Source organism: Nomia melanderi, chromosome 6 (assembly GCF_051020985.1).
Source record: "Nomia melanderi isolate GNS246 chromosome 6, iyNomMela1, whole genome shotgun sequence".
Lineage (NCBI taxonomy): Eukaryota > Metazoa > Arthropoda > Insecta > Hymenoptera > Halictidae > Nomia > Nomia melanderi.
This window is the reverse complement of record NC_135004.1, coordinates 13,211,498-13,232,626: the sequence shown is the minus strand read 5'-3', so window position 1 is coordinate 13,232,626 and position 21,129 is coordinate 13,211,498. Positions and strand designations below refer to the sequence as shown.

General features: G+C 46.0%; 1 protein-coding gene across 5 annotated transcripts; it reads left to right on the top strand.

Annotated features, from left to right (window-relative positions):
* The first annotated feature begins 2,233 nt into the window (after positions 1–2,233).
* LOC116427891 (uncharacterized) lies at positions 2,234–20,412 on the top strand. 5 transcript variants are annotated; one of them, XM_031978730.2, is made up of 3 exons: positions 2,234–2,322; positions 19,118–19,301; positions 19,726–20,412. In XM_031978730.2, the coding sequence occupies exons 1-3, from the start codon at positions 2,303–2,305 to the stop codon at positions 19,960–19,962; spliced, it is 441 nt and encodes a 146-aa protein (XP_031834590.1). In that variant the 5' UTR covers positions 2,234–2,302; the 3' UTR covers positions 19,963–20,412. The 5 variants fall into 5 exon arrangements, with proteins under 5 accessions (XP_031834590.1, XP_031834587.1, XP_031834589.1 ...); XM_031978727.2 differs by lacking the exon at positions 2,234–2,322 and adding an exon at positions 14,325–14,712; XM_031978729.2 differs by lacking the exon at positions 2,234–2,322 and adding an exon at positions 16,543–16,855.
* Positions 20,413–21,129: the final 717 nt, after the last annotated feature.

Sequence of the window (21,129 nt, the reverse complement as noted above, 5' to 3'; positions counted from 1 at the left end):
TTGTTTCTCATTCAAAAACGTTCTCACGTTTAACGCCACTCGTTTCATTTCCTTCGATTCAGCTTTTCAGGAATGGTATAAGAAAATTGTTACTAGACTGTTCGTAAGTGTGAAATGATGTCTGGAGTGTGTAGATAAGCTGAGGACCGTAGCAAGGTTAAATATATCGGGCGAAGTGTCAAGGTCGTCGTCAAGGGGTTAAAGGCAAGAGTAGACGCGTAACCGCGGTTGACGCCTGGCCAGGAGGCGAACGGCCGCGCGGAGGGAGGATCCTCGGGGGCAGGATGCCTCGCCTAGATCCTGTCTGGAGGCCGGGGGGAGGTCCTGCGAACCGTGAAATCACTTCCAGGCTGAATATAAAGAGCGAAAAAGCGAGTGTCCGTTTGTGTTTCGGTCGTTCCGTACCACCGCCTTCGAAGTCGTCGTTGCGCGCCTGCCGGCCGTCTTCCCTTTCCACGCGCGGGCCTCGGGTGTTTCGTATCGTGGCCAACCGCGGAAACGATGACTCCTTAACATTTTGATTGGCATGTCAGTCACGTGTGGGTGGCACGGTTCTTTGTCTACGTTTAAACATTAATCTATTGTAATGTATTCAGTGAGCCGAACTTTAGGGGTTGAAGAGGATCGGCGGACCAGTCGCTACGGCGACTTTTGATATTTCAGTCGAGGTTCCGTCGAACAAAATGATCTCATTTCGAGGGATTTGCGTGGGTGGTTTGCCAGAATGTTAACCTAATTGCAACAAACGCTTGGTTCAAGCTTTTACTGGTCGTTTTCAAGAATGATGTATGCTAGTTCTTCATCAAGCTTTTGATAAGCATTCATCAAATTTTTAAAAGTATTATCTTGGTATGAAGCTTTAGGAGATTTTAATGTCGTACCATTGCTGTGCGATAACAATTAAAGTTCCCTCTTACGTAACGTCGTCTTCTATAACATTATCGTCCAGTGCTCCCTCGATGCGAATAGATTAACCGTCGCAGTTCCATTTGCGATCGATCGCAAGATCGTTTCCCGGTAATCGGAATTGCGTCGCGGACATGTACGAGCTCGAGGCGGGCCAAGTGGAATTCCACCGGCGCTTGTTTCGTAAGGAGCGTCTAGAAAGCGGGGTCGCTTTCTGGGCACGATTAGCACTTAAAATTCCCGGTCTACCCGGACGGCGCGAAGTCCATTACCGCGTGGAACCGGGCAGCAGCGCGGTCGGTTTTTCGATCGGTCGTCCGAAAGTGCATCCACTCGGGCAGATAAGTGGCCGCGAAACGACCCGATCGCCACCGTGATCCGGTCGTTTGAAATTTATCGGGAACGGCGAAGCCCTTGCGCCGGCCGGCCACGCTAATGTACACTCGCGAGCTCTTAGCACGCGATACGCGTTATGCGCGGGGGATGTACTCCGAAAATTTCAATTAAAAGATACACCGAGTCGTTGTTTTTTGCCTTATCGCGCACGAGTGGTACCGTTGAAGGCTTTTTCCTTTTGCCTGCCCGCAAGACTCCTCTTGCAACGGGATTACGCATACGCGATTCCACGCGGAGCGCGTTAAGATTCTGTGAACGTTTAAGCGAAGAGAACATTCAACCAGTACTATTCCTACTGTATAATTTTCAACATTCTTATCTATTTCACTGAACGTACAGCAGAGTGTTCATTGCTACTAGGATTACTATAATAACGTCTGTCACTTCTATTACTAACTTCAACCGATATTTTACCATTTACATCACACGAGTCGATAATGAAACAGACTACTATCATTCTTAAACGACTCCAACTAATTCCTACGGGTAGACGTCGTTGCCATCAAAGCGAATATAACGAGAAACAGCATTTCGCTCCCAACAGTCCAAACAACATCCCTTCTCTGAACGGTACAGAGGATGATACATCCTCCGTTCTATATTCGTTCGTCGCATCGACTTACTCCCTTTTTTCCGGAAATAGACTTCCTTTCCCGAGCTTAAATGACAGTGCGCGTACACACCAATACGCACGCGTGTACGGGCAACACGTGTGTGGACCGGCGAGTGCGGGCGGCTCGCTCGCCCGCGTTTCAGTAACTCCGCTCGGTACGGGGAATAGAGGGCCATACACGCTTTCATTTATAAATAGACGCACGTGGATGATTAAGCGAATGGAATGCAGTTCGATGCACAAGAGGCTCGAAAACCGTGGAAGCGGCGGCCGTCGGCGCGGCGGCGCGTTTCGCGAAAGCTTCAGTTGGCGAGGCAAAGTTGCGCGGAACGGTACCGCGAATATATACACACGCGCGCGCGGATATCCCTGGTGCACCCGTCAATCATGCTGGCTGCGAGGCACAGGTGAGAAGATACGGCCTGGCACACGATATTGGTCCAATCAGCGTTCTTCCGTTGCGTGTTGTCCGCGATGGACGAAGATGGAGGGAGGCGGAACCGAGATCGGACCAGGACTCGTACCGTGAACACGTGCATTGTACACAACTAAACGTTCGATCGAACGGATCGAGGCTCGACCGATAGTGTCTATCGGGGTTGATTCTGCACGCTTTGAAACGTTGCACGCATTGTCTCCTAAATAGGGCATCCGCGTGAATTGCATCCGCCGATTTTTCTTTGTCCTCTGATACCAGTTGTTTCTATTAAGAATAATGAATCTGAAGATCATGTTTGTCAAAGAAATTATGTATATTTATCAGGTGAATCGTATGAACTTTAGAGTCGATGCGTTGCAACGTGTTTCAACGGGTGTTCAACCCTTTGGTTTACGATTTTCTTTCTGATTGGGTTCGTTGGATCTATTTTATTATTGATTCTTCGATAGTGGATGTGGCATTGATACTAGCAAAGTAATTGTTTATTTTGAGAAACGTGCAGTGAATAATATTGATTTTCAATGGATTAAGCTAGAAATCTTTGCAACGAGTCCCACTCTCTTTGAATGGCAAGGGGCTAACGGTAACGCGATTCCTCGATACGCTCTCCATTGAACGCCGCCAAGTAGGCCGCTATTCCGTTGGCGCAGTTCTTATCTTCCGTAGAGCTTTCGAAAGCCGAGCCAGTTTATCACTGGCGCGCGAGAATTTCTCGTTGCAACGTTTCGAATCGGCGCTCTTCTAGGTCGAATCGCTCTTGGAATAACTCGGGGAACTTTCTTGTTCCCCCGATGTCTGGCGAAGATTATTTCCGGAGGAAATCGAATCACGCGAACCAGAATTTCTTCCGCTGATCAATCCAGCGGCGGAATCGTCACTTCGCGCAATCACGCGGTGCGATTTTGCTCTCGATACGTGAACGCTGGTTTCCATGAGACGAAAAAACGTCACGGTCGTTGCTTATTCATTAATTCATCGAATATCGCGGTAAAACGAAGCACAAAACAAACGTGGGCGGAATAGGTTAATTCCTTAAGCGTTCCTCGAATCGTCATGGTTCCCGAGCAAGACGAGTTGAGCGGAGCGTTAACGAATCAATCGTGTTAATTGGACACGGACACGTTTCAAGCGTGTACGTAAGTACAGTTGGGAGATCACTGGATGTCTAGCGGAACGGCGCAGCGGCGAGGGGTGTCTTTGTAGTTTACAGTTTTATAGTTCCGATCGGTTACGTGTAACCGTGCTGTCGAATAGTCAATTAGTGATCGGGAAGATTGGGAATTAAGAAATGAAACCAACGGAAAATGCACTGGGGAAAGAGATGCCTTCGTAATTTACAGTTTTAGTATATAGTAAATCAGTGATTGAAAAGATCAGAAATTAACCCCTTACCTTACAAGAACGTGTCAGACACGTGGTGCAAATTTCAAACAAAATTGAACTAATATGAACGTTTGCTCAATCCTTTTAAATTCAAATTAAATATTATTCTTTTGTTGATGATTGATATAAAGTATGCCTATAATTTTGTTTGCTTTCCTTAATGAATCACCAATGACAACGTAGTTGTATCGATCATAGGAGAGAAGTAAATCATAAGGCAAGGAGTTGTAGAACAGAAGTTAAGAAGAAAATCAAGAGAAAAATGGAAACTGCTCAATCAGCCGAATTTCTTAGCCATCGAGTGATCTCTTAGTAGAACACGTCCGAACACGCTGGAAACCAGAACTCGGCCGCGTCTGCTGTCGCGTCCCCAAGAGATAAGGCGCAACCCTCGAAAACCATAGATCCCGTGTGTTGCGGTCGTTCTTGCATCCGGTAACTCACCGCCGCCGGGCACAGCGCAACGACGACGGGGACTAGCGTTACATACGGGATTTAACAGTGTAACGTTACATCGTTGGTTTGGCCTTTCCTGCGCTCCTCGGGTTCACCGGGCGAGTCTTGGATTTCTCGCTGCGTACGAAACACGGGAGGTTATTGTGCGAGGGTTTTAAATTCCGGGCAGGTTGAATGCACCCACAGCCCGACCGGAGACACCTTTCCCCTTTATTCCGCCGATCTCGGCCGAAAACAGTATCCAATGGGCTTTGTCACTGTCCCCTGGAACAATGACTCGGCCAACTTCCGTATTAAGTTTCGGAACCGCGGCGACGATGACACCCTTTCGTTATTACTTGATGGCACAAGGGAAGAGGGGCACTCCGGTATGCATTTATAGTTTCGATTGGCTACTAACCGTATCGGCGAATAACAAATTGGCATCGAAGGCGAGATGAGAAGTGATGAAAATTGATCGATTAACCCTTTGCACTCACAAAGTTTGCTCGCTACATACATTCGTAATTTTTTAATGAAACAGTGATCACGTTTTCGATCGTACTAGATGGATGTTACACAATAATCAAGGAATGTAACTATTTTATTTTAATATCTTATGTTTAATTATATATTACGTTATATTTGATATTGAATATTGTACTTTGAAGGGTTGAAAGCGCTTTCCTTTCAGAGATGAACTGCTGTGTAATGATTAGTATTCCTCGTGGTATAGGAGATAATTGCTCAGATGGCACAGCAGCAAGAGAGGTCTCTCGTTGTGTTTTGTTTGTGGCTTTGATCGATTACGTGTAACTGTATTGACGAGTAGCGAATTAATATCGAAAGTGAGGCGAGATAAGATGAAAGTTGAATTACCAGAGCTACATTTCTAAGTCTGGCCGACGAGTGATACACGGAATATACCTGGCTCAGGTAACAACGATGGAAATTCACGTGTTTATATTCTCCGCTCGGTGGTCTGGTAGGTCAGAAACAGTTTTCAACCGTCGCTTTCCCTTTCCTCTCGCGTGACGAACGCACAATCGCGATGACTCGACTAATTTCTACTTGCGCGCGCGCCGACCACGCGGCCGTCGAACAGAACATCCGAGTAATTAAGTTGGAATCCATCGGAACGAATGTGATTTACATTTATAATAGTTCCCCGGCTATCTGTACGTTGCCGTTCTCTTTTATTAAATTCTTCTGTAAGCGATGAATGAGAAGATATCGCAGTTTCTTAAGTTGTAGTCACTTTTATTTTCAACGTGAGTCGATCCTCTTTGCAAAAGTATTACTGACACTTCGTTTTTCTTCCGTCACTGGGAAAATCAACGATTCTCAAGCCTAGCTTCTAAATTGTCTATCGCTTGGAGTCGGAAACTATGTTTTCTGGAAAAATGCGATTTCTCTGTAGCAGTGGTTCTTAACCTTTGTCGCGTCCATCTCCTCAAGTCTAAAAATAATTCCTTTATTTCTATTCCTTCGTTTAAGAAACTACATCTACATAATTTATTTATCACCAAATAAACACGTATTTCCATATACATACAATATCTCAATCTTCAATGGCTACATTGTTATTGTATAATTATAAAAATACTTTCGAAGTGATACTCAATTTCTGAAAGAACCACGAATAATCACTTGAATTCAACGATTCTGACTTTCGTTTACTTCAATCGAAAATTTAGAAACCTCTGGCACCCCTGGGATTGCTTTCTCGCGCCGCAGGGGTGCACGCACCCCAGGTTAAGAACCACTGCTCCATAGTATACGGAGAAAGTGATTATTACACGGCGCGGAGATGAAAAATCGCGGAGGAGACGGTTCGAGGATGGTAAAAAAGTAACGACGTCGCCGTCCGCGGGGAAATAAATATTTGTAAACCCGAGGGCGTCGATGGAAAAAAGCGTCGAGAGGCATTCACGGGTCCGGTGTGGTCGTAAAATCCATCGGGACCACGCGACCGGTCGGCTCCGGGTATTGGTAGTTTTCTGCAAAGGAAAGTCGCCGTCGGTAGAGTGTCGTTCGCGGTTGATACGTGGGCCGGGGCGGCGTCACTGACCTGCCGCAAATGGCCGAACGGTGCGCGAAACACGAAATAAATGTTAGATAGATATCCGCAGCTGCGTCCGCGACCTACGTGAATCTATTCTCGTCGGCCGGGATCGACGGGAAAAGCTGAACAGACGTGTGGATTTGCGACGGGGTGTGGGTGGTTTAACCTATTTCGAGGCGTTCGTTGCGTCCCCACGGATTTACGATCGAAAACTCACGGCGGAAACTGTGCCTCGGGACCTGAGAGGCCACTAACAACCTGTGTACTCTAATAATCCAAGAATATGGAGTAATATCCGAATAGAGTGGTACAGTGGGGAATGAGCACTACTGGGGACGAGTCGAGTGATTAGAAGCTCAGATTAGAAAGTTTGATGGAAGCTTCGCGTATTCGTGATGACCGTAATTACGAATGTTAATTAGTATACATTAAACTGCCTCGTGTAATAGTAGTATATATTGAATTGATAATTACATTAGTAAATACTATATTGATATTAGTGAATATTAAATTGAAAGAATTACGAAGTCTTTTTGAAATATAGTCTTTGCATTTACCAATGTCTTACGGAGATATGCATTTGATAAAACATTCATAACAGTGGCTTAAATAAACGAGGATACCATTAATTATTAAATTACACATTCCAGAGTATCTCGAGCAAATACAGAATCCACGTTGAATATTCTGATAGACATTGAAATAACGATACAGGTGGTTTGATTTTCCGGAAACTTTTCACGGATACCGGGTGAATCAGCTAGTAACGGAACCGACCGAGAACAGTTTGCGGAGTGGAAAGCGTGACATGGAAACAAGACGCGGAAAGATCGTGAGCGTTATCAATTGCAAGTTTTCAAAAACGTTTCACGATCCGCGCGCGCGATTATACCTGGCGGAACGCACGTCGAAAGCGAGCAGCAACGTGCGGGGATGCATACTGGTTACTGTTGGAATTCAAAATTAATTAAGTCGATTACGATCATTGACGCCGCCTCGGGTACGGCGGAATCCTGCTGCGCCGCGGATCGTACCCACGTGTGCGGGATCCTCCTATAATGATTTCTCGTTGTTATTACGCGCGGAATGCGAGGCGGTGGCCGCCGGTTAACGAACTCTCCCCAACAACACTTGTTTACGGAACACGCCGCGCCGGCCGATTTTCCCAGGAGTTCCCGACGCGTTGCGAAAACTCTTCCGCTAACGAGCAGCCGGCGATAATTACGCGGGCCGATCCGACGCAACCGATAGACCAGGGGCACATAACTTACGAGCCTAACGAGTCAACCATTAATTGGACAGCCTCGACTAGTATTCCGTGACGCTTGCGATTCGCGTGTTTTGAAAACGATTGCCTCGGATCGTTGGAAGTTTTGTAGAACAAACGAGTCTGGCGACCGATCATGACAGCGAGTGGATTTCTGGACTTAATCTATAGCATAGGGAACATATTCTGATAGAAGGTAAATCAACGCGTTATCTATCAACGAATATTGAAGAGTTTATTGAAGATTCGCAATCAAGGATTTAACCAATCGCTGCTATTGCAATTTTTACAATTAACGCGTTAAGTATCGCCCTGGTGATTTCTGCGAATTTGTTTCCGCTTGTTACCTATGTTTTTCGTAAGTAAACTTGAAACACTTCTGGTCCGTTAAGTGAATATTTCAATAGCAATCTTGATTCAATGAATCATTCTGGGCAACGTGATCCAGTTACTTTCTTTTGAGACTATTGTTAAAAATATATTGTACTGTTTGATATGAAACAGTCGTAGAAATCCTGATAACGGTCCGGTGAAATGTGAATAGAGTAAAATGTTTGGGAAAACCTTTTTCAGAGTAGAAAGATCTTTGGATTCACTTCCATCGATGCACTCTCCGTTTTTGCCGCCGTTTTTTCCACGACTTCTTCCCATAGTTTCTATAAATGTCTCCGTCGGCGACGGCGTCTCGTCGCGGAGACAGATTGGCCGCACGTGAGGACGCACTCCACGCACGGAACCTTCCGCCCCTGGAAACACGTTCGGCGGATGAAAACGTCCGACAGGAAACAGCCCCGAGTGCGTTCCGTATCGGACGAGTCCGCCGTTAACGATCCAGACCATGTTCGGGGCACACGCGTGCGATGGAGGGGCGTGATTCCAAGGGTGCGTTGCCAAGTCGGCCAGTCCGAGCCCTAATACACGGGGTTCGTCGTATTTATTTTCTCTTTGTGACGGAGGTCGCGCTAGATTAGGGCTGCGTCAAAGGCCCGGGTCATTTGTACGGTGTTCAGGGAACGCGTGAAGCACGCGAAAATGAGCAAACGTGTTTTAATGGAGCAGAAACTTGCGGTACCGGCGAGGATCACTGTCTTGTCGCAGTGTGGCTGAACTTTACCGTTGCACCCTAATTTTGCCATATGTTACCAGTCAGTTTACAGGTTTCGTTGTGCTAATATGAATATTCCATTCGTTTTTTCTGGGAATGAAGGGGATTTCGAATGTAAAGTATTGTCGAAGTGGAAACTTCGACTTGGTACACTTTATGGAATCTTCAATTCTTGTATATTCAAGTTCTTGCAGTTATACAGCTACTTACATTTGCCTGACCGTTCCTTAAGTATTTCTTCAATGTTTTATACTTTTCATTGCGTGTTCAGGTACAGAAACAGGTTTCGTTTATATAGAGTTAGGATTGAGCTAGTTTCACGAAGCGAAGGTAAAGTCTACGTTTTATAATCGTCAAACGTCAAATCACCGTCTTAGCGGAGTTAAGATCGAGTTATGCTAATTTCACGAACTAGAGAAACCTACCCTTGTACTGCATAATTGTCGAGAATCCTTCTCGCGATTATTTTCCTTTTGTCCGCCTTGATTAGCTTCGAAACGTCCATGTCAGGCTCGGTTCGGCGCAGCGTGCGTTCACGAAAAATTCGTTTCCTTCGGAAACGGATACAATATTCATATTCAGCACGCCATAACGAGTAGGATGACATGTAACGTATGCTAAATACCTGGCAACAGTGAATCCTTCCCGGTGCGTCCGAGGAATTAGCATTTCCTCGTTATAACGTACGTTCGGGTAACGATCAAGAGACACTCGGTGGGCAGAGACACGACCAATCCCCCCTTGGATATGGAAACAAAAATCGGGATCTGGTTTCCGACGTGAATATGTATAATTCAGGAACCACTTTCTTCGGCGAGCTTCCTCGTCGCGCGGACCGTGACCGTAGGTGATTCCTTTTCGCGGGAATATATTTCAAGGTCCGTGGATTCACGCAGGAAACGACAGTTGGCGCGAAAGATTTTTGCATACCCAGAGATCCGCGGCGGGAAACACGTGTATATGCGGCGATACCCGCGGACGAATGAATGAATATGGATTCCATTCATAGGAACCGCAACGAGTCGGTTGCCCCCCGGCCAATCGGGAAGCACGTCGGAAAATCGTCTGCCAATGCGATCGGTGTCCGGTCATTTTTGTGTGTTTTGTCCGTGATCATAGAATCTTCACTGTGTATGCAATTTTATGCGACAACATATTATATGGAATTGGTAGGAAGATCTTTGGCAATTTTTGTTCCGTCTGCGATGACGAGTCTTTACTGTACGTAATATTATACGATGAAATATTATGTGGAATTAATAGAGATCCTTGGCAATTTTTTTGTGCTCTATCCGTGACAGTAGTCTTCACTCTGTACGGAATATTATACGATAAAATATTACGATGATTTTTCTGTGTTCTGTGACGGTATCTCCACTGTACGTAGCTCCACTTGACAGTGCAAAAAGATAAAATGTGAAAATAATTCGACTTTTAATAATAGAAAGATTTCTGTGAAAACTCTTTCAATCGGTTGTTCTTTAGAGAACCATTTTATTGAAAATAAAAATGAGGGGATCCATCAGAGTGTGTTTGAATAGAAAAAATATTCCATTGTTTGGTGTTTTCGTTTGATGAACAGTGAAATGCTGCAGGTTGTTTCTGTCGCTAACCTTTCATTCAATAGTGTAGGTCACTGGTAACCTACGCGACGTGAACGGAGAGTTTACTCAATCAACGATGACTGACGTGACATCGACTTTCGCGTGGGGAACGCAAAGTTATGTTCTCGAAATTCTTACGAAAGCTGAAGGAAAAGTTTCCATTACATTCCAAAGACTATAACAATCATATTGAAGTGTTCCAAGGATTTTAATAATGTTCAATGCTAAAAATAAGAAATCGTATAATTCGAAAATGTATCGCACGAAAGTAGATCTCTCACGGGACCTTAAATCATATCACAAATGTTCTATAAGTAGCGAACGCTTTACGAAATGTGTCAGCCGACTGAACGCCTTTTCACCCACAGTGATTTCTACAAAGTGAAACCGAAAGCGTCGGAAAATGTGTCAAGATTCCGCGTCGCCAGAATAGCACCGGCGAAGGTGGAGCTGCCCGTTCGAATCACAAGCAGAATACAAGTCCACTAGAACGGTTCCGCGCACGTGTCCGACCGACCGTTCGCAAATTACCGGTTGGCCATGTTTCATTAATGTTATCGGCGCGCGATGTTCCATCGTCGCGCACGAAATTTAAAGTAAATTTACCGAGCTCGTTCAATTACCGATAATCAACCCATGTTTGATCAAGCGGTTACGAAAATGAGCAACGTCTGGAGCGATCTGCCGATTATCGATAAACGATTTAAAACGGCGCGCATAATTTTCATTTAAGCCACTGGCTCGCCAATTGGTTAAATCCATAAAACAAAACGTACAAAACGATGAAATAACGCGTATTCATTTTCAAGAATTCCCCGTAAATGGAAAACCAAATGGATATTATATGAATTATAAAATACAACGCTACAGACGCAGCTTTAATCTAACGCGTAAACCGCATAAAACAGTAATATTCTCGATAGAGCTTTGATTATCATTACGATTTTTGTATAGTCGAATAAATGTGGAGCTAATATTCATAATATTAAACCCAATAATAAGAAAACTTGTTTTACATACGAGAAGTGACAGGCCGATCGAGCGTTCCGTCGATCAAATTGGAAATAATTCAAAAAACCGATGTTAATCGAGTTGACCAATGATCGGCTCGTTTAATTGTCGCAAGGACGGCTGAGTAACCTGTCCCGATACTGCACTCCCGATAACGGGCGGAGGTTCGATCGGATCGACGATAAGGGCGCGATAGACGGCGCGAACGGTGCTAAGAACGTAATGCAAGTTTCATGAGCGCGATAACGAACCGAGTCAAGGACGTGTTCAAGGTAAAAGCAATTGCTCGATATCGGTCAGGCCCCGTTGGCTTTCACCTCGCCGTCGTTGTCGTCGCGACGCGAAATCCAGTTTCGAAACGGCGAACGCAGGCTACGCAGAAGAGCCGGCGACGATCGTATCCGACGGAAACAGCCGTCGAGAGGAAATCGCTTCAGTCTACTTCGGTCGGAACTAATTCGAACGGAACGATCCCGATGAGAAAGGCTATCGTCCGACGGTTTGCGGTCGAGGTTCTTTTTTGGTTAGTAACGGTCCGACGGTCGGGCGTTAATATTAATCAGGCGCGCTCGTCGCCTGAACATGTTCATGCAGGTCACACGCGCTAAACGTTGAAGCTCGCGTGTTGCGAACTTCAACCTGGATGCTTTCTAATGCTCCGCTTCAGCTAGACCATTCTCTGGCTCGGTGTTGTAAAACACTCGAGTCCTCGAAGCTTCGAGGCTCAGTCTTAATGGCTGGATCTTAAAATCTCAGAATCCTAAGATAATTCTATTAATTACTAGACAGTAACGGGATAAGGTTTTTGCTATTCTTCGAGTAAAAATTTGATGGCTTTAATACCGGCGAGCCGAGCGCGGCGCCCGCACTCGTAAAAATCCCGCACAACCGGATCGATTCGTTTAATGAATCGAAAATTGGGAATTCAAAATTGGTAACATCGATTAGTGTGTCGACTACCTCGATCAAGTATATCGCCGGGAATTGAGCCACCGAGTAATTTTCGAGCCTGCACAAGGAATCATGGCGCTCGCATACGGCCGGTTAATGCGGGAAGCGATTAACTCCGCGAAATTATCGAGGAAATTTCGTTTCAATATAGAAAGTTAAGCGTCGATTGAGTGTCGTGGTGCTAATATCTGAGAAAATTAAAAACATGGAGTTAATTATTTCGATCCTAAAACGGTTATATAATTAACCGTCGAATGAAGTGGGATACACGAAAATTCCCGAACATGATCGAGAACGTAAAAATTCCGAAAACACGGGGACTCGCGCAGCACGCGGCCACCCTTTAGCCAATAAATCTTCCATCCTGTTCGAGGAGTGTCGAAACCGGAGACCAGGGGTCGGTTAACAAATTTCGAATATCAGCTGTCGTCGGGACCGCGAGTGATCGATGGGCACTACGATCCAAGAATACTAGATCCACCTTTGTCCTCGATTGATCAAGAATTATGAACAATGATTTCTAATTCCTAATACCTCGAAATATAATCTGTAACTCTTGCCCTTTATCATTCGATCGATGTCAAGAATCACCTTTCCAATTTCCAAAAATCTAATCCAATAACTTAGATTCGACAATATAATTCCTTAGCACGTACGATTTTTCGACTCAGTATCGGCGCGTGGCGAATCCGCGCCGTAGACATCTCGACGGAGTAATGGCCGCGCGAAATGCGCGAAATGCGCGAGCGGCTCGCCATCGCGCCGAAGGGAAATGAAGAAACGAAGCGAAATTACGCGCGGTTCGGACGGTGTAATTTCCTCGGAAGTTACGGCGCGGTACAGCGGCGCGGAACGGTACGAAACGACGGTTGAAATGGAGCCGTTAAAGAGGTCGAACGGGCAGGAGGAAGCGCCGCCCTGGAGGAGGAAAACGAGAGGATCCCGAACCGCTCGGAGAGCCGAGGAATTATCTAGATTCTAGGAGCCTGCTTCCAGCTGCCGCTTTTTTCCTACCGTTCGGAGAATCCTCCGGGGAATACGCGTGTCCGTATGTGAGAATTCCCCGGCGTTCTATTTCCCGCCATTCTGTGCGGCCCGCACTCTCACGGAAACGCGCGCCGTTTTTCTCCCCCGGCAACGCGAGCGGCGAGACGTGTCTTCGAACTCTCCGGCAGCTCGCTCGCTAGCGGATTCATCGCGCCCGATCGCGGCAAATATTGATCGACGATTGTGCCGTTCGAAAGCCGATCAGACACGCCATTGCGAAATCGATAGCGGTTCTGTATCGAACAATTGATACCGAAGTGCACGGGAGGCTATTATTGTCTCTGATACTCCGATGACCTTCGAGGAAACGTCCTGGAAATACTGACACGAATGAGGTTTCTTGGGATTCGTTGACAGGAGATGTTAGGGGAGTTTTTTCGGAAGTGCGAAGATTAATTTTGTGACTCCGATCTTTCGAGACAGATATTTACAAGCAGGTTGTCTTTGGGATCTTTCATGCATTTTGAGGTATTAGGAGCTTGTATTCTCTTGTTATCTTGATAAACGATCGAACGATCACTTTGGATAATCACTGATAACGAGTGACAGGTTTAAGACAGTGATGTAAGAATGCCTGCAATTAATGAACAGGAAGTGTTATATTCCACGATGACAATGTACAGTCATCGTGCTCGTAGGACATCGCACGATCTACTCATTCTATTCTTCACCTACCTCAAAAGAAAGATTAAAAATCTGCAAAGTGTACAAAGGTAAAACCCACTTCGAAGATAAGCAGACAGAGTTTCCCGAGAGACGGAGAAAGAAGATATAGAAAGAACTTGCTGTGTCGTTAATTAACGTTTGAATATCCTTGAAAAATGGGACCGAAAGGACACTTTCAGCGACCGAACCGTCGAAGGAAGGATCGATTCGCGTGAACGATAATTTGCTCCGAACCAGAGCCGCGTTGGGTGGCCAATCGGAAACTGTCCAGCGCAGTTCGTCGAACGTAATCTGTTTCCGGTGGAGGACGGACGGAGTCTTTCTTGCGGTCTGACAATGAGTATCGTTAACAATGATAACCGGGCCGGGGTTCCGGGATGAGCGACGGAACAATGAACCTACTCGGATGATCATTACCCGCGCATGCGTCTGTTCTACACTCTTGCTCGCGACTAATAGTCTGCAAAGAGAATCTAGGCTAGCCTACTGCACCTGGGATGCAAGTAACTATCAGGCCTTTCAAGCCAGTCGCAGTTTAAGCCTTGCACCGTCTGCAACTCCCGGACACTCGTACTCGGGTTCGCGACTCGGCCGCCTCGCGTTCGCGATCGGAGCCTTTTTTCTCCGTTTCATATCGAGTGGACACGATTCGATTATCAGTGTCGCATCGGCACGAGGTCGGTTGTGTGCGGGAGACACAGCTTACGTACGAGCGGTCGCGCGCGCGCGCCTCTCTCTCTCTCTCTCCGTGTGATGGTGAATTCGGTCTAAAATTAGGTTATGACCGAGAACCACCGGGACGTCGAGAATCATCGAGAATCGAGGTTAGTGTATGGTTGTTACGTAACCACGGCGGCGTTTGTTGATTCCATTTTGGAATTTGCTTCCCTGACCTACGCGTGCGTGCAACGAGCCGCGCGGCGAGCCGCGTTATCGGCCCGATGCACGTGGAAGGTCGCGTTTTTTAGGTGGAACGTCGACGCACGCGCGCGCCTCGGCGACGTTTTTTCATTTTTCATGTACAGGTATGTACGATTGTCTAGCATGCTTTCTATAGGACCGTTCAACCTCTGTTGAGTCCCCGAGGATACATTGTAGCGGAGTTGCTCGATGAAAGTGCCGATGGGAACGGAGGGGGGAAATGCATAGTTCTGTTTGAAATGAAAGTGTTTACTCTGAAGCAATTCGTAGAGGTATGTTAACGCGCTGACCGCCGCGAGAATTTTCTGCGTTTTGTATAGTATCACTTGTCTCTTCGTAACGGTCATCGGTGACCACGTCGGTTAACTGTTAATTGGTCAACATGACCAGCGTCGCGGATCCATGCTGTTGGTTTCGTCGTACTTCTATCATACAGAGTAAACAACTCGAGTCCTTAAAGCTTCAACATTAAACATTGAATCTTGCGGGGTCAGAGTTCTTTAAAGCTCGAGTCTTCGAATTTCGTGGTTCAATCTTGAAGACTGCGTCTTTGAAGCTTCAAGGTTCATTCGTGCTCTAAGCGCTAGAAACTTCAACTTTCAAAGCTTAGGGCTTAGGACTATGTTCTTATTGGTTTCAAGTAGTAGTGAAATAAAACTGAATTGTAATTAAGTTTCCAGAGTTAGAACGTGTTTACACTGGAAACCAGACTTATTTGCATTACCGCCTAATACACTTTCAATCGAGAGAACGCGGCGTGAAAACTACTAACAGTCTCGCCGGCCGTCATTCGTTTCGCTAACGGTCTTCTTAATTACAATATGCAATTAAACGTAGCGTAGCCACTCTGCAAAACGAATGTAATAAGGAAAGTCATTCGGTTCCAGAATGCCAGGATGCGCGCTACGACGTCGGATAACAACACGCGCCGAATTAATTCAACTTTCTTTACCTAAGACGCGGATCGTCAACAACATCCGACACCGCCGGCGAATGCGTTAAACACTAGAGAACACATCGAGGTTGTTGCAAAAACAACTTGTTCAACGTCGAGTGTGCGATCCGCTGTACAAATGTAATCTGCTGCGAAACGAGCACGAGAGTACTTTAGACTCCGACTGCTGGAACTTTTGTTGCAACTTGTACAATTCTATATAATTTTATTATCGAAATCGAATATTCTTATCGTAACGCACGGTTATCAGATACAACGATCGTAACAATATATAATTACCACATATGTTTTTCCGAAACTTGAACTTTACACGGACGAAGGTTAAAAGATAAGAGTAACGAACAAAATTGCATTCGGTGTTCACGAATAATAATAATAATTCATCGAATAAGAATTCACTTTATTCACTTTATTCAATTAACCTTTTATTCCTTGAAGCATTGTATAACAAATATATGATATTAACTAATCGATTAAAGATGCACTATTGCAACAAGTGGATACAACAATTCACCGCGAATAACGAATGTTTGGTGCCTGATTGAAACACTCCACTGTCAAGAATTTTCTCGACTACCATAGAGAAGTATTTATTCGCAAAGGACACAACTAGTATCACGGATCTGGCATCGGACGACCGACGCGACATGAAAAATGCAGATTCTGTCAACCGAACGGTCACAATCGAACGGTCGCCGTCCAGTGACAGAGAAGGAGTCACGGTAATGCAACGTCGAACACGTGAAATATCGATATCCGTGCGAATGCGCAATGACAGGGCATCTCCCGGTTGCAATGTGCGCGCGCACTGAAATACCCCCTCGTGCCTTAGTACCAGTCCACACCCCCAACGAAAACGATGGGATTATCGATCGCGTTGCTATTCAAGCCAACTTTTCGCCAGCTGACGCTAAACCGTGGATGGTTTCTGTGAAGGAAAGCACGCGGCGATTGCTCTTATCCAAGAATGAGACGACAGTGAACCCGTGTTACGCAATTCCGCGTCTCCGATCGCGGTGACGTGCACTCGAAATTCGTCAATCGCGAGTCAACGTCTCAGCAGGTGGAAAAATGAAGGTTACGCCTAAAATGTGAGTCGATTACGGACTTTAAACGGACTGTACTGATCGGTGTCCTTGTTTTGAAGATTTCGAAGCTAGCTTTGCGGGTAGACTCGACAGAGTGTGTGCAAATGAGTGGAAAGAATGCTTAGCGTACGTGCAACGAAATTTCGAAGAAGTTCTGTGCAGAGAACTACCGTGATGTTGTTATTGTTGATATACTAGATTGAATGTGCAAGTGTATATGCAATGAAATTTCGGAGGATTTTTGTGTAGTTCTTCCATAGTGCCCTAATGTTGTAAAGTACAGTAGAATCTCGGTTATCGGATTTATTTGGTACCGGTTGTTCACGTAGACACTCGGGAAGAAATTCTTCAACGCTTTCAAAATTCCAATTGCATACACTCTAGGGTATACTTTAAGAATCCAAATTATCGAGTTTGCACGTAGACACTCGAGACTCTGGGTGATCTAGATTGCGAGAAATGGTGACTCGGGTAATCGAGGTCCTACCATAAGCGTATAATAAAAGGTCGAAGGAGATGTTTAGTACAGCACAGAACTACCCTAATGTTGTTATTTCCGAGGCAGCAGATTGGAAAAACGATGACACGATATCAGAAGGGAGTGTAACCATAAACGGCGGATGTGGGGCTCGAGCAGGTGCACGCTCCTCAGCACGGATTCTTTGTTTCGCAAGGTGGTTCGGACTTGCACATCCTGATTACACGCGAAATTGCGTTTCGGATTCGCTCGTGGTCCCGGTTTCACGGCCGAACGCGTCGAAAAACGCGAAAAATCCGGGAGCTACGTTGAATTTCGTTTCGCGGCTGCGCGTAGAATCATCGTCGCACGAAATCCAGACAATTAACCGCTGCGTGTACCGTATTGCAATTACTCGGTGACGGTCGAGCGACGCGAAGAGTTGGCTTCATAGAAGCGAAAGTTCAGTTACAAAACCAGTTTCTGATCGGGTAAAGGAGCAAAATAGCGAGACAACCTAGACCCGCTCGCTTTCGCACGGTGAAAACACCGGGGAACTGGCCTTGCTGCCGAACGTTCACTGGGATTTCGCGGAGGTCTTTATAAACAAAATGGAGTGTTACTGTTATCACTGGACTTTGTGCAAATTTAGATCGTTAGGAATGTAATTAAGAAAACAGAATCACCATGGGAAACGGTTTTCCTTAAGGAACATTACAGAAGTCACCGTACTTTTGATATAACAGTCGATATAATTTTCCTTGTCTGGATTTTATGCAAATCTCAACTATTAAATTCTCCATAAATGCACTCCGCAATCTGATTATCTTGATAGGAGGAAAGCGTTGGACAATTTACCTCGAGCTTCTTGGTAAATTCAATGTTCGTTTCGACTCGACCCATTCATTTGCCAAAACAGTCGACTCCGCGAAAGGAAAACTGAAGAAGTTTAATGAAATCTATGTACACTCTATTCCATCGCTCCTAGAGAAATGAATATTCACTCATTTAGATTTTGAAAATTAAAGATTTAAAAGTCTAATAATACTTGCAAAAGTCAGTATGAGTCAAATTGACTTGTTCCATAAATCTAATATTGAAAACACAAACGTTCAAGGATGACGCTTCCAAATACACGATCATTGAGTGTTTACGGCGGAAAAGCCTTCTCTTCGGAATGTTCTAATAATTAACATCGCTGAAATTCCTCGCTGATTGGTCTAGGCGAGTAACGTTTGCATCCTGAACTGCAGAATCGAACGAATGGCGGGCCTCGGTAAAGAGATTCCTGTTCGAGCTTAAAGCAGCCGTAGAATCGTTAACAGTGGGCCCTGTTCTACGCGTGAAAGTTCATCCCGACTGAATATAGAATAACTATAATATAATCCTGTATGCGCGGATACGTCGATGCAGGAAGTGAAATGCATTCCGATACATCCGTTGGACGTAGCGCGTCGTTCGAGAGTGCTACGGGTTTCTCCTCTCTTCTCTCTCCTCTCTGTCTCTCTTTCGCCATTACGTATGCCCCTCTCTCTCGCTCTCTCGCCGATGCACGTGCATGCACCGGCACAGTATGAGCGCCGCTCGATGCATATCACATTGTTTACAAACCACAGCGAATCACTGTGTACGTTAAATCGCGCGTGGCGCGCCGGTAATTAAACTTACATCGGCGTCGTTATCAATTCCTTTGCTCCGCTGCGCTCTTTTAAAATGCAAAAGGAACACGACTGCGAAGGATTCCTTTCGCTATGATTTTTCTTTGCACTTTTCCCGAGGAATGACACATGTTAATTCGAATTCACCAGGGCCCGACTCACGATGCAGAATCCGAACGTGGACGTTCAAGAGGGACGCAGACTCCGCAGCGTGCGCAGGAGGCTTTTCCAGGACGATGCGAACGAGAACGAGAACAATAGGAGTCGGAACACCGGGATCGAGGACAACATTGCTAATTGTTTCTTCGAGGAGGCGAGGAAGAATCGGGAGAACGTGAGTAACTGATATAACGGCAGTTTCTTCTGTCTACTAAAATTGAACGTTGTCCTAGAGATATAGTTTGCTAACAAAGAAAAACTGCTATAGATAAAGAGAAATTACGCGTGGCAGAAGAGTTTAAAATCGATAAGTTGATATAGAAATCTTAGCGACTACTACGCGACTGTTCGAAGTTATATTTCAATTTACAAATTTTAGTCGTTTAAAGTAACCGTTCGAAACGAAGACATTTAACATGACGTAACATCGTGTCAACGGTAATCAGCTGTAGCTCGCTAGAACACGCGGTTCGCGTCATTAGACGCGAACGTGTCGGTAGAATATAATTCACCTTGCATAAAGGATACGCGGTGCGCGAGCACGGCGTTCCCCCTTTTCTCTGAACGTTATTTATGTTTCGCGTGTTGTATGGGCGTAGGCGAAGGAAAGATGGAACTTCGACTTCGAGAAGGAAGAACCGCTACCCGGCCGGTACGTGTGGGTGAAGCTCGATCAACACGGAAACGAGATCGGCAATCCGCTGGAGACGAGGAATCGGGTAGAGAATTTGCAAGTCATGCAGGATGAAGACGCGCAGGACGACGACTTCTCGATGCAAGAACAACCGGAAGACAAAGACGACGAGAAAATGAGCGACAGCGTGCGGAAGGAATAACGGAGAACGCCCGCCGCTACCGAGATTCCCCGCGCGGAATTCCTCTATCCGAGGAACACGAGGAAGTCTCTGCATCTGCGGTCCGCGGGCCGCGTCAATTGTAAATAAACACCTAGTCAGAATGGGCTCGTTGAAGCGCCCGAAGATCCATCGAACCAAAGTTATCTATTAAAGTTTAATTCGGCGGAACGCAACGGCACGACCATTCGCGGGAACATTGGCAAATCGAGGTCGGCGTTCCGCTAGGATCGTGACACTGTATTATTTATACGCGCGTCTCGCGGCGGTCTTACTCAAATTAATTTAATACAGTATTTATTGGAGTAGTGTGCAATACACGTTACGTTAACGAACGAATGATATTACGCGATGTGAATAGATTGTAGTGCGTACACGGCTTTGTACTTTTTATTATACGAATAATAATATATTTCTATAGAAAGTGCGCAAGTACACGTAGATCTTGAGATTGTCCCCCCGGCGCACCGTCCTTTCCCTGTTCCGCGGCGACCCGGCGCAGCTGTAACACGATATATCGACGTGGAAGGATCGTACGCGAGGCATATGGCGGTTGAGTTATGCACGACCTAATTTCTAAAGAGACGAGAACGAGATGACACATCTGTTTAATGCATCTTCCAAGGAGACGCGAATGAATGCTTCTGTTCTCGGAAGGCGGCACCGAGCGCGCCCGCGCCGTGACTAACCGTAACTATGCTAATTGAACAATTACGGTTACGGTCTCTTGGGCGTCGGGATCATGCAAATTTCCCCCCGTCGACGATAAATAAAACAATTCCCGGGCGAAATCGTCGCGTCGCGGTTCCGAGCGCGTCGCGCTCCCGCGGAGAGCCAGACGTGCCGCGACGTACGCGCGATTCCACGAGTATCAGGATTTCTTAAAAATTAATCTGGACGTCTCGTGAGAAGGTAACCGGTGCACCTGGCATCGGCCCTTAAGAATCGGCCTTTTTTTTCCATGACCGCGTCGCTCCGCGCGCATGGAAGCTGGTCGACGACTCGCCGAGCCGGCGCGCGCGCCGCCGTATACCCATTGCCAGAAATTGCACTTCCGTTCCGCGAATTCCCACGGAAGTGGGCACAATCGCGACTACGACAAAAGATGCTCGCGTATAACGCGCGCCACCTTCATTGTTCTGGTGAGCC